Source organism: Pelodiscus sinensis, chromosome 10 (genome assembly GCF_052426305.1).
Source record: "Pelodiscus sinensis isolate ZL-2025 chromosome 10, ASM5242630v1, whole genome shotgun sequence".
In the NCBI taxonomy this organism is placed as follows: Eukaryota; Metazoa; Chordata; order Testudines; family Trionychidae; genus Pelodiscus; species Pelodiscus sinensis.
Genome location: NC_143061.1, coordinates 9271235 through 9285734, shown reverse-complemented (window position 1 = coordinate 9285734; position 14500 = coordinate 9271235). Strand labels below are relative to the sequence as shown.

The 14500-nt window shown below is 36.5% G+C and overlaps 1 protein-coding gene across 6 annotated transcripts in view; it reads left to right on the top strand.

Annotated features, from left to right (window-relative positions):
• Positions 1–12009, top strand: part of ATP11B (ATPase phospholipid transporting 11B (putative)) — a 108481-nt gene extending 96472 nt beyond the window's left edge. For 2 of the 6 annotated variants that reach the window (XR_012906317.2, XR_016350339.1), the window contains 2 exons: positions 2155–5614; positions 6951–12009. Coding sequence is in view for 2 of the 6 variants with exons in the window: in XM_075938048.2 (XP_075794163.1) it covers positions 2155–2288; positions 6951–7032 (216 nt within the window). In the remaining 4 variants the exon portion in view is untranslated. Of the gene's footprint in view, positions 1–2154; positions 5615–6950 lie in introns of those variants that run through there. The other 4 variants (XM_075938048.2, XM_075938049.2, XM_075938051.2 and 1 more) reach the window with 3 other exon arrangements.
• Positions 12010–14500: the final 2491 nt, after the last annotated feature.

Below are 14500 nucleotides of genomic sequence, written 5' to 3'. Positions count from 1 at the left end.
AAAGATAGTTTTATCCACCTTTGTGACCATGCCAACTGTTTCATCCCACAGATGCAAATTTGTGACGCCTCTTGGCTACTCCCTCTTTGTATCAACTTGCAACATCCTCCAGTGTTCCCCAGCCATTATGCTTGCCAGGCTGCATCATTAGAGTGCAGTTGCACCCTGACTTCTTCCCTAACATGCATCTTTTGCCAGGGGCTAAGGAGGGTGTATGGCTCTGCCCATCTTTATATTCTTTTATCTGATTGGTGAAGTCAACTTTATGGCCTCAGAATATTGGAGGGGCCAGGTTCTGCTTCGTATAGTATCTATTAAAGAAAGAATCAATTCTGTATACAAAAACCAAAATTATAGAAGGTGAGGTTGACTTGCAGCTGACTCCAAAATTAGGGGTTGTATGAATCTACTGCTACTTAAAAGACCTGTTTCTAGAGGGACTATGAGACAAAATATATAGGAACATATTCTTCCATGAGTGTAGGAACGTGAATCATGCATGAATAATAATGGAGCACTTTCATGTGTGATCAAATAATATGATGTTTTCCAGTAATGTCTGAGAGAAACACAATTTGACACTAAATTAGTCAGTTTAAGAACTGAGATTTCTACTTTTATCTCTTTTGAGACTTTTAAAGGCCCTCTCCTGTGATTTACTGAAGCTCCTCCTGAGAGTTTCCTTGTCCTCAACTCCTGCTAACTTCTGTTAATTTCTGTATCTAGAATATTTACAAATTTATTCTGCTCACTTTCATGTCCTTTTTGAAAATGTTGGTGCCCCAGAATAGCTCATTGATATCATCCAATCAGGAGGTACACTTCTGTACATAATTCATCTCATTGCATTCTATCTGATGTTAAATTATTAAAAAAGTTTAATGTGTTCCCCCTCACTGAATTATTATAACTGCTTAACAAATAGTTTAATCTGAGTTATGTAGGTAGTTCCCTCATCAATAGATATGTATACCTTTTAGAAGGCAGATAAGCAAAAAAATGAATTAAAAATACTCTAGTGCTAAATTTTTGGAATTTTGGGTGCTACAGTGGAAAAGTACTCAGAGTGTAGTATGAAGGAACCTGTTAATTGGTGATTTGTAATAAACATCTTCATAAACTCTCAATATATAACCTCTTTCAGTTTATTCTAGTCTGTTTTACATATACTAAAATTTCATTCATAGTTTATACTAACATTCAGTTTTTCCTTATTCTAGCATGGGCTATGACTGATGGTTCTTAATGTTAATTCTGTATTTGAATTTAGATAAAAATCTATATACAGCTTCCTCCCCTCCCCACCCCCCGCGCAAAAAAAAAGTGAGAGAGTAATTCAGTTCTGTATCTATCTTTATAGTGTGTGTCAAGCTTTAATAACTTCATTCCCAAATTCCAATCTCTATAGTGTATTTTGTAAAGGAGGTTATTCTGCATTATAAATGGCAATCTAGGATAAAATTTCAGCGCTTTCTAAATAAGACAAGAAGGGTAGCTAGAAATATGTTCCCTGACTTTTTTTCCTCAGATTTAATGTCAGCTTAAATCAGTACTAGTGAACCTATTGCTAGTTGTGGAACCAGACTTCCTTCAGAAAACTGCATTCTGCAATTCTTTCTGAATAGTTACAACTATTACTTTTAGGCAGGTTCTATATTTGAAGTCTTACTTATTCTAAAATTCTTTTGTGGGGGAGGGACTGGTATATTGTGAATGGGGTGGATTCTGAGCTGGTGTAAATTGTCATTGTACATTTGAAGTCAAGTGGCGATGGCATTTTATACTAACTGATGATCTGCCCCATAAGTGTATTACAGGTGAAACACAATAGCAGATGATGTACCAGCCAGGTTACTTACAGCAGTAGTAGAAGCTGGACATATTTTTATGAGGTGCCATTTGTCCAATAAGTTAGTTGTTCAGAAGTTGGCAGCCCCAAAGAGCATCTAACTCTCTATCTGTATGATTCACATGGAGGAAAAAATGGTGCTCTTAATACAGTATCATAATTAATTTCTTATAAATTAGAAACCTATTCTATTAACACTCTTAAAATTTAAAATCTAGCCTTCTTTAAGCATTGCCTGTAATAGCAGGACCATTTTAACTCTAGATTCCACAAATATTAATTCTCCTCTCTTTTTTTCACTTCAGCTTACTGAGGCAGGTTCAGGTATCAACTGCTTGGACTCCATGTGCTGCTTCTCAGATGGGGAAACAGCATGCACATCTGTTAGAAGAATGTTGGAACGACTAATGGGAAGATGTAGTCCAACCCGGGTCAACAGGTGTGGAATTTCTCTCAATAGCCTTTGCTGCAGACGATTCTCCTATAAACTGGAACCTGATGAGCCTGCAGCTATAGATGTCTAGCAAGCCAGTTGAAGGTTTTGCTTAAGTAAACAGGAAAATGCTGTTCTTTATAGTACTTTTTGATCCTAAAAAGTACGTTTCTTGCTTACTGGGAGTGCTTTTGTTAGAAAAAGGAAGAAAACGGTTTTTCAGGAAACAGAACTCTCTTCAAACTTTGTTTGGTCTTTCTAGTATGAGATCCTGTGTTGTATATATGCTATATTCTTTTGGTTTATACATCCCTCTCTTTAGAAAAACAAACCTCACTGTGCTGTTTGTTTTCATGATCCAGCCTTTGCCTTCACAAATCAAGCATAATTTGTAAAGTCAAAAGGCTTTTCCTTTGATACCTAATGTATGTCTTCCGAATAGTCATGAATGAGCTTGTTACTTCTAAAGATATACAAAAGGATCATATTTCCCCCCAGACTATAATTTCATCATTAAAATGGAAGTCCTAGACTTTTCATCTATTGGTGGTTACTAAAATTAAATATTTTTCTAATATAACTTTTTATACTCTATTTCTAGAAACCAGTTAATTTACTAAACAAAGTCTTCAAGTTGACTTAGTTTTAAAGGGTTTTCTGTTTGTATGACAGCAAAATCACGAGTGCCATTCATAAATGTGTGCTAAATATTTTCTTGAATTACATATACTAAAATTCATATTGGTGTAAGAAGAACATAAGAATAATCAGAAATATATTTGTAACAAGAGATGCTGACTTAGCTTACAACAAATATAGCTGAGAGATATTTAGAAAGTGATTGAGGTCTACTGAAGTAAACACTTCCACATCTCCCCATTTCAGAAATCTCAGACATAACAAATATTGAAGTATTTGGGGGTAAAAATAAAAAAAACCTTTTGTACATCCTATTCTGTCCTTTACTGAATGATATCATAGCCCTCCATTATTCAAAAGCCAAACCTGGAAAAAATTGCACTTCTCACATTTACATAAAGTTTACTTTAATATGTGAACAACTGTCTTGTTTTAAGTCCAAGGATATGATATCATTCATACAAAATAAAATCTTGTATGGGTAATTTATACTGACATGCCTTGTCAGTTTTGATTTTACCTTTAAGTGTTGACTTCGTATGTGGTACGTTTCAGTTTTAAAATTCTTGTGTTAACACAGTGTCTGTGATTCAGTAATCTTCTTTATTCTGTCTTGCTTATGAAATTTTGTTAATTATTTCCATAAATCTAGGGTATAATTATGCAAAAATATCCTATTCTGTATAAAAAGAAACTGTTTATGATAAAGTACATTTTTAAATCAAAACTCTTGCTGTATAGAAAGCAAGCATGATGTATAAAATAAACAGTTGAATAGAATTTTTAAACTACAAAATGAGCATTTAATTGATCTAAAACCAACATTTCTGTAGTGGTTGCTTTAGATATATTTTCACTTTTTGCTATCTTCTGTAACAAATGAAAACTATGTGGTGCAAATTAGCAACTTTTATTTTCTACACTGCTTTCTTCTTTTTACTGTCCCCTAATAAGTGATACTGCTTTTAGCCAAGAAATTGGTTATTGTGCATGGTCTCATAAAGGTAGCTATAGTTATGTCCTTTATTCTGCTAGGCATCTGGATTTTTTTACAGTTTTTTTTTCCCCCTCCTTCAGTAGGATCTTTTCATGATTAAAAAATAAAAAATAAACTATCACATTTGACAGAATATAAAACACTTTTTCAGTATTGTACTATTTCTCAGGTTACTTGTCTGTTACCTCTTATCTTTTTTTCTTAACGAGTGTACCATCTAAATCAGGGGTGGGGAACCTTTTTTGGGTTGAGGGCTGCTGACCAACAGAAAAAAAATAAATTGCGGGCCACACAAAAACAAAAAAAACCCAAAACAAGCAAACAAAAAAACCAAATCCTCACTGACATGGCCCCTGATTGAGGAGGAGACAGATACTCCCCACATTGCACTCTCACACCAGAGCCTAGTGGGGCCTAGGCTAGTAGGTTTTGTGTGCTCCAGCTCCACAGGCTCTCCAATGTTGGGAAGGGAGCCCTGAGCCTCACATCCAACCCCCAAGCCTTAGCTTTCCCACCCCTGATCTAAATGAATAATTTTAAAACCTAAAAAAGTTGTTTAAAGTATTAGAATTAACATTGCTTCAACAAATTAATATGAAAAACTATCTAGGTGCTAGTCAAAGGGCTTTAGAAGTTCCATTGTTGCTGTTGCAGTTCCAATTTTTATATTGAAATGGCTCTTCACAACCCTTTCAGTTTCGCTTCATGAAACTAAATAAATCAAGCAGATTCTTTTTTAGTTATTACACTTTTGCTTTTTCAGTGACTCCAGCTCCTTCCCTTCAGCATTTCTATTTAAAATCCAGTCTAAAAGTGGTAGGAGGATATATTTACATTTGTCCCCTCACTTCCCTTGCAATATGTGAAAGTCACTGAATATTTTTGTTGAACATACTAATTATGTAAGTCACATAAAACAGTTACCAGCTGTGAAATACTAAAGGTACAATTAAGTACTTTTAATCCCAAAATATTTTACTTCTCAGTGTTAGCCTAGATAAGGCTTGGGAACATATGCAATTTAGGTTTTACTAAATAGCTATGCTCTTTTAGAAGATGCATGCAATCTCATATGTAACAGACTATTGTGTAATGGTACTGGTAGCGTTAAACAACTGTCCTATTCCATCTGAGAGGTAGCTGCATATCGTAGATGAATGAAGTGATACCTGTATAAATGTAGTTTGTAAAAGTGCTTTGTAATCCTTCGTAATGAAAAGCGCTTTCCAATTCTGTGTGTTATAGTTAGCTTGTATTTATACACAATCTGTGCACCTAATATTCTGTCAAATATGGTAATGGGATATAAAATTAACTATCATATCAAATTTTGGATGGGAGCCATTTCTTTTGATCTCAAAGTGTACAAATGCTTGGAGTAAAGGGCAACTGACTTATAGTACTGCAGTTTTACTGTTTTTAATATATAATCAGAATAAATTTTTCAATGTTTAGTTCGTTTAAAATTGATATATTGCATGTTTCTTGCAAATTGGTAAAATGCATTTGTCTGTCTCTGTCTTCCATTACACTGTCTGTCTGCTTATCAGCCAATAGAATATTAAAAATTCTGGATCATACATTAGTTCTTATTGTAGAACCTATTACTGAATGATCTGGACCAGTCATTAGCCAGTACGCTTGTCAAGGTACATGTGTCTAGTATTTCTGGAGAAACAGCAGATTTCTGACAGAGGTGGGTTTTGGAGCATAAATTGTTTCTGCTTCTAGTTTAACATGTTGACTTTAGCAATCCTGCCAAAGCAGTGGTGTGTGTATACAGGATTTATTTATCTAGGGAAATAATTTACTCTGGGGGGGGGGGGGGAGAAGCCATTGTTAGATTATATCGACTCAAAAGCAAAGATAGTTTGGCTATTTTTTTCCTTGACATACATTTTTGTTTAAAGCTAGCACAGCCAGTAGTAAAATATATTTTAATAGCTATAGTTAAACTATTGGGTGGAACTGTGAGTTAAGTAGCTCATAGGATCAGTAATAAAACACATAAGTATTAGCATACTGTAATTAGCTATTTGTGTATTGAGATTATTATTAAAATGACCTTACTATGCCAAGTATAAACTGTAGTATTCATGATGCCTGAATTTACATATATAATATTGTAGTTGCCTCAAGGCATAAATATTCAAATCTTAGTTACATCAAGAAGCCTATATAATTTAAATTTGTAACAGATTAAATATCTTTTTAGTCATGTTAAGTTAGGGCCTTGTCAACTTTGTGGTTTATTTTGGTCAATGTTATGGTCATAAAACTTTAAAAATAATAAATTCCATTATTTCAGGTATTTAAATCTGAAACTTCATGATGTAATTGTAAAGGTCCTAGCCCAAAAAGGAGCTATGGGTGACAGTAGTGCTACTCCTACTTCTGTGCTGCTGCTGCTGGCAGTGGTACTGCCTTCAGAGTTGAGCAGCTCCCACTTGGCCAGAAGTCCAAATCTGAAGGCTGATCCACCATCAGCAGCAACACAGAGCTAGGCATGGCATGCTGTGGTAACGCAAGGTAGTGCCTTCAGAGGTGGGCACTCAGCCAGTAGCTGCTGGTCATGCAGAAGTAAGTGTGGCAATGCTATGACTCTTCCTCCCCCCCCCCCCCCCAAAAAAAAATAACTGACACTTCTGCCCCACAACTCCCTGTTGGTTCCGAATCCCCAATTTGAGAAACACTGGTCTCATGAAATCTGTTTAGTATAGGGTAGTAGCACACACAAGACCAGATTTCACAGGAAGGAGACCAGCTTTCACAATGCGTGGCATATTTTTCATGGCTGTGAATTTGTTAGGGCCCTAGTTATAGTGAATTTTAAAAATAAATATTGTCTGTTCATAAAATTGTTGTTGCAGCATATTGTTGAGGGTTTGAATGAAATATAGGTGTCAGGGTGGAATTAACAGGCTACCATTTTAAAGCGGTACAGTAATTTGCTTTATGCTTAGATCTTTTTTCCTCTCTCCTAAAATTATAGGTTCCTAGTCAGCCAAATTTTTCTTTTATTGTTACTTTAGATCATGGAGCTCATCGGATCCCTTCCATACCAACGACAGAAGCATCTTGACTCTCTCCACATTGGACTCACCCACTTGTTAACAAGGACATTTGTTAATGCCTTGTGGAAGCCATATAGTGCTTTCATATTGATAATAGGTTATAAACGAGTGCAGTGCTGTATTCCCTGTCCTAGCAAATGTGCTAGCACAACAAAAACATCTAAATACAAGCCTTGTGGTCTATCTTCTAGCATAGCAAAATGTACATGTGAAGAATAATCCCTTTTCCATGACATTTTTTAATCTTAGACCAAATTGCTAAATATTTGAACACTTTTTCTCTGCCCATTTCCTCTGTGTTGCCTACTAACAGGTTGGAATCCTGAGTGTGACATTTTATTTGCTATCTCCAGGTGAGGCAATGACCAAATTTTTCTGTTCCAAAGTAAGTGATACTGGCTTATTTTGTAAATTAAGTTGGTACTTTTCTTGGAAAAAAAATTATTCTAAATTGTACCTTATTGTTATGCTGACCTCTTAGTTTACAAATAAAACTCTTGTTTCTTCCATTGGCAAATCACTTTAAAACATTTTTGGGTGGTGGATTAGCAGTTAGATTGAAATATCATCTACATGTATCTACTGGTTTACAAATGGCAATATACTAGTAAAATACAACTTAGCCTTTTCAAAGTGGTGTCAGAGTAACATTGTGCACCTCTCCGTATAATAAGCATCTCCTGTTTTTAACAGGTAATATTTAAGTGCCAGACATTTTCCCCCAAAACCATTAAATCCTACATGTCTTACTGGCTATTATTGATCCTGATGTGGAAGAATAGGGAGATTGTGCAGTTGCCTCACTAGCGTAGTGTTGAAAAATTTTAACATTGTTGGGAGGTTGTATGTTTTATATTTTTAATGTATTTATATTTCTCCATACTGTACCTTGAAGATTTAATTAAGCATTATCTTCATATATCTGAAGAATCTGACAGCAACGGCTTGATATACAAGTATCTCAATAAAGAGAAATTGCACAGCTGCTACTTTAGACAGAAATATAAATTTGCAGATACATTTTCTGCTATAAATGTGTCTAGTTCTTGGGGCTGGGTAGGAATATTTGCAAATTCATGTGTGTATCAGACACCAATGAGCTGGAAGATTGGCTCTACTGGTAATAGAGAGATGCAAAGAAAGATGTGGGGGATCCATCAGTAAGGATACTTCTCAATAGGATGCTGCTAGTCAGCCTTTCAGACCCAATTCCTGCATGGGTGGAAAGTGCTGCACTCACAGGACACTGATTGATTGAAGAAGCTATGTTTTAAATCAGCCTCTGGCTAGTAAGTCCCATAAACAACATTTGTGCCCCCTAAAGAGGAGGAGGAGGAGATGGTGGTAGTGGTAGTGGAAAGCTACACCGGCAAAGCTCAGACTTGTAATTATCTACCAGTGGTGGCAATGGTAAATGCTGTAGTGTAGGCAGTGGGCACAAATTTTCTTACCAATGTCTTCTCATCTAACAAAATGGTTTAAAGGCCTGCACCACCTACACTATAGCTTTCATTATTGCTATCACATGTTGTGCTTCACTAGCAGTGAATTGCATGACATTTTTTTCACAGTGTAGACAAAGCTTTAGAAGTCTTCTACACTATGGCGCATGGGCTGCTGCAAGAATGATTGGTCTCCATTATTTTACTCCTGCCAAGCTTTCTTGGATTCTGTGAACTGAAGAAGAAACAACATTAGGATGTCTCCACTGCTGTTCCCCGATGCTTAGGTCATCCCCATTTCTGACAACTCCAGTGCCTACCACCTTTGCTGATGTTCATGGCTGTCCAAGCAATACATTACTTTAGTTCACCTCTTGAATCTTCATTTTTGCAACAATAAGGACTAGAAACTTACCTTTTAAAAATGAAAGTTTGTCTTCAGCCGCTGTTGAATTTATCACTTTCAATTGTACAAAAAGTCTCAGTTAAATACTAATGCAGATTTTCTTTGTGGTTTCTGACCCCCTGTTCTACCTCCAAAGCCAAAGTTATCTGTGAAATAATCTTAGGCCACATTTTCTAAACAAATTCTCATCAGCTATCTGCTGTTCGTAACTTCACTTCTTGAACATAGCTGTGTCTGTCAATGTCGTTCATTCCTTAGCCATCCTCCCAATGGTTTTCAGTGTTGCAATGTTTTGAAACTTAAATTATGGTAAATGGTTTATTTTTTAAAAAAAGGGAAAATGCTTCAAAAATAACCCTGCTCCAAGCATTTATAACAATTCCATTTCCCACATGTATAATATTTTGACTTTCGTGGTATGGAACAAAAAGTTGTATATACATTTGTGCCAACCACCATTTTTGTATTGAAAGAGTAATTTTACCTCCATTATGTTCTTTTTTTAAAACCTTCCACGTCTTCCTGCTTCCCTCCCTTACCAGTGTATCTAAGGTTACTGAAGAAATATATATTTAAACAAATCAGGAAGAGTTTAGGAATTTATTGGTATACCCTGGTACATTTCTCTATTTGGAGAAAAACTTTCAGTAATGTTTATTTCTCATTAATAGGAATGTAAAGTTGATTTACACAGATTACAGAATTTTTATCTAATGAATGCTTAGGATGGAAAAGAACAATATTTTGAAATGTACCGCACATAATGTAGAATTGATTTTACTCAAGGTTGTTTTTTGTATATATCTTCAACTATTGCAGTATATGTATGCCGGTTCTGGATTTGAAACTTTACCCAAAGCAAAGGAAACCAAGTACATCATCTTCAGTTATCCAACAGTAACTGTTGGCCTTTCTGCTATGAGAACATGAAGGAAAAGAATGTACATTATAGAGGAGTGTTATAGAATTACCTTTACTCTTGAAATTCACAAAATTAAGTGACATGCAAAGGATTCCTTATGGATTTTCCTTTTGTTGCAATAAGGCTGTTCTGTACATTCTGAGTTCATTATAACACTCACAATCTTATTTTATTGTGCAGTACATTTTGCTAACATGGATGAAAGAGCATTTTGTCCATAGCCACTTTTGGATCTAGACATAATTCTCAGGGGATATTAATGCCTGCTGTGGGGAACAGTTTTCAAGAACATAAATTGTTTCACATAACCGAGTGTCAAAAGGATACCAGATGGGCACTGGGAATTGGAATCACATTAAAGTATGTTTATATTAACTTCAAGCTAAAATATAAATTACTCAAAATATTCCATTTAAATATAATAGAGGGAGACCACAAAAGTAAAGAAGGAATGTTGAAAATTTTATAATTTCAAAATTATCTCTTGTTTGCTGGTGAAAACAGTTATTTAAAACAGATCACACACTTTACAATACATACTACCCAACTGTCCCTCTTTACTAGAAATAATTAGTTAATAGTTTCAAATCCTTATGTTTACAGCAAGATAAAACTGTTGTGTGTGAAAAGTCTCATTTCTAGTTCTAGAAATCTCACATCATAAGGCTGTTGATTAACAAGGATAGTCTATAGTATTTTTCATTGACAAACTCTTAAAATTGGTCTTTATATACTCCAGTTATATTTGTGAAGGGCAGTATTCAGAAGTACTTATCATGTATGCTACCAATATCATTAGTTCAAGACAATAATCTATCTGGCTATATTGATTTCTCATTTTACAATATACAATAGTAATGTAGCTATTTAACAGAAGTTAACCCATAGTAACTGTAATTGTTACTGCATTATCATATGATCATGATGGTGTCTAATAGATTTACATTGAGAGCTGGGTGAACCATGCAAAAATTTGATAATGTTAGCCCTTTTTATGTTCACAAGTTATGGGCAGACTCTTTTTTACAGATTAGTGTGATTTGCAAAAATTTCAAGTTATGCTGGTTTTCAAATTCCTTGCTTCTACTATTTTTCCTAAGTGCACAATTTATCCCCTCAGTCTCGTATCTGATTTCTTCTCCCTGTTTTGAATTATTTAACTATATGACCAGTGGAAGAGAAATTGGATATTTAGTATACTTATGTGAAAACTTCTGCCATGGATCACATTGTAAACACATTCTCAAAAGTACATGCAAATTGCAAATTTCATTTTCCACAGGAACACTCCTATAGCTAAATATCATTCAGATTGCAAAATCAGTCAAATACACCTATGGTTCTCACTAGAATGTTGAGTTTCTTAAAACAATCACTTAGCTCTAGCTATTACCCTAGTATAATGCAAGTAGTTTTGCAGTAAATTAAACAATTGCCATTACCGTAGATTTCACTCTGTGTTTCCAGTATGTATAAATGCATGGAACTTGAATAAAGTCTGACAGACATGGAGCAAAAAGGCATCTGATTACATAAGAGCACCCTAAAAATATTGCTGATTACAACACAGTGTGCAATGTTTAAAAGACTTATTTAAATGTGTCCAAACATGATCTAATGTAATAGCAATTATCATTCTGTATAGTCAACATTTTTAGAGGAAAATTGTTTAATATGTCAAAGGATCCTGGTTGATTGTATTTTTCTTATCTTGGCAGTGAAATTAATCATAATACATTGTATCTATATATTTAAGAAATGGGCAGATTATTTTTAAAAACAAGACTGTTTCAGGTATAAACAAATGTTATTTCTATACTTCAGAGTATATTTTTTAAAAAATTTCTTAACTATGGTCCCATTAAATGTTTCAATTCTAATGTGCATGTAGAAACAGTGAATCACAACAATCTCTTCTCTCCCCCCCCCCCCCCAAAAGAAACGCATGATCAAGTGCTGCTTGTTTTGGAGGGTGGAGAATTGGTTGATACTCACGCAAGAAATATTAGATGCTACGGAAGAGCCATGAAATTGATACTGTTAGACTTTGATGAGCATTAACAACTGGAAACTAGCAATAATCAGTACAAAGAATTTTGGACCTCAAACACTGTGCTGCCTCTATTCTGTTTTAGATTCTCTGACAGCAGAGTTAATACAGGGTGTTCATTGTACAGTTCTATCAGTGAAGTTGTTTTCAAAAAAGCTTATGGAAATTATATTTATTAAATAAAATGTTCACTTCTAGCGGAGTTGGTTTGTTTTTAATTATGCAATTAGTTTTGAATTATGTATATTTTCATTTACAGTGCACCATTGTGTATATGGAAATAGTACTAGAGTGTGATTTCATAGTCAGTCCTTTTGTTTAAATTGCCTTAGAGCTAATGTAAAAATTACTTCCAAAACCTTTAATGCCCGATGACATCCTCTGTTGTCTAAATTTGGGAGTTTTATTTTATCCCCTCAATTGCCCATTGATGTACCTATAGCAGAAAGAGTCATCAGCGCTTCCTTAACTTAGCAACAAATCAGCATCCAAGAATTTCTACCTGAAAAATTAGCAGCTCTAAGTAACAAAAGTTTTATTTTCTAAGAGCTGATTACTCTCTCCCACCCCCAGCAGCATTTTAGAGTAAATAAAGTAATTTGGAAACTATAGCTTTTAATTTTTAATTTTATCTTCCATCCAACTTTGCAGTTAGCAAAGTAGGTGCTTTTGTTGAGTTTGTTTTTTGTTTTGTTTTTTCTTATGCTGAAAGGTTATCAATGGTTTTTACAGGGCAGACTCAAATCTTCATAACCTCTCATGGGCTGCATTAACAGCTCCTTTGTCCCTTGGCATCTCCTCTTTCAAATCAGAGCACCCTGTGCAGCAAATCAGGAACACAATTCAAACTTTTTGTTGTTGCATCTTTCTTGCAAATTGTTCTACTGTGGTTTAGACTTGATTTTTCTCCCACTGCTCAAGAATTGTCTATGCTACAGATGTTTTATTTCAGGATGAAAGTTAAGATGCATACACAAAGAAGAGAAAACTTCCAGCTGACAGGAGTGACAATATTAAAGCCTTATTTGCAATGTTTAGGGTAGAATTGCATGAAAGCACAGAGCAAGCCAGTGCTAGGTGACCCTAGCGAAGCAGTGACATTAGCTTAGATCAAGTTTCATGATAGCAGGGCTGGCCTTACCAGGAGGTGAGCTGAGGTGGCTGCCTCAGGTGCCAGACTGGGAAGGCGGGGGTTGCCACTGGGACCCGAACTGTAGAAAATTGTCTGCTGCTTGTGCATATGTACTCTCTCTGCTCTAGATGCACAGAGTTGGCAGAGCAGTACCATGAGAGGAGTAGAACAGGAAGAAGGCAGAATTGAGACCTTTCAAAGTTTTGGCCCAAGCAAGGGGACATGGGGGTGTCATTTGAGCTCCCCACCTCAGATGCCAAAATGTTCTGGGCTGGCCCTGCCTAATAGACTTACAAAGCAGCCAGTCATACTGTGAAATAGAGCCTGATCTACTGCTTATGGCTCTTCTAGGCAAGTCCTAGTCCCAGTGGTGGTGAAGAACTTAACTCCTCTAACCCCATGCCACTGCTTGCAGCCACATTTCTCTGTCTTGAAGGCTCTGGTGCAGGGTTAGTATATTGTATTAGTGCAAGGATGTCTATAATGTAAACAAACCTGGCAGAAGCATCTGTCACTGCCTCTCTGCTGCATCATCACCCATGCTGCCGGGTGTCTGTTTTAACTCAAAGCTATTCCTAGCCAAGTCAATCACTTATAAAATGCTTCTGAAGAGCTGTGCCATAGGCTCTCCCCTTCTTCCTGGGCCTGCTCTGCACAGTAAACAATCACCATGCTGGCCTCCAGAGCTGTACACTGCTGGGTTTGCCTCGGCAGGTCTTTGGGGCAGCCTCTGGCCAAGAGTGGGGAGAGTAAGGACAACAGGGCTGCCCTTCACTTGTTAGTGCAAAGGTGGCTGTTTGAAATTTGTGTCGTTTGTAGTCCTGACATCATCTCCAGTTCTTTACCATCCAGTTTAATACGGCTGCTGCTATCTTTACCCACCTTGTTAATTAGGGTGCTGCCCTAACCCTTTTCTCCCCTTTATAAAATGGAAGCACATCCCACTGGTAAACCTCACGGCCCAAACCTTTAGGCCACTAGCAGATCGGCTTTTTCCTTTACCCAAGCACCAAAGCCCAGTTAAGAACTGTACAAATACTCCCCTCCCCCCACTCTCTCCTTGGATGCACCATTTCTCCCACGAGTTTGTACATGCTTATGTACAAGCAATTCACAGATGGCCAAGGCCAGTGTTGTGTTACAGAAGAACCAGGCTGCTTGCCCCTTCCCTGTGTGCTTGGTGAAAAGGAAGCCAGTGACAACAGCTAAGGTGCTGGGAAAGTGAGGCCTCCCTGCAGGGCCAGTGTGTGTGTCCCAGGCTGGTGCGGGAAGGCTTAGCCTAGGGTTTCCCAACCTACGGGTCACCATTACATTTCAAAAGGGTTGCCACCTGTCTTCCCCAGGTGCATTCACACATTTCAGAAGGTCTCCTGCTGGGCAGCTCTGCAGCTGGCTTAGTCTCAAGGAGCCATTCACCGGAAGTGGCACTCAACCAGACTAACACAGCTACATGTCTATCACTATTCTACTTTCTTCCACTATTTGATCTGAGGAAGTGGGTCTGGCCCACGAAAGCTCATCACCTAATCATCTTGTTAGTCTTTAAAGTGCTACAT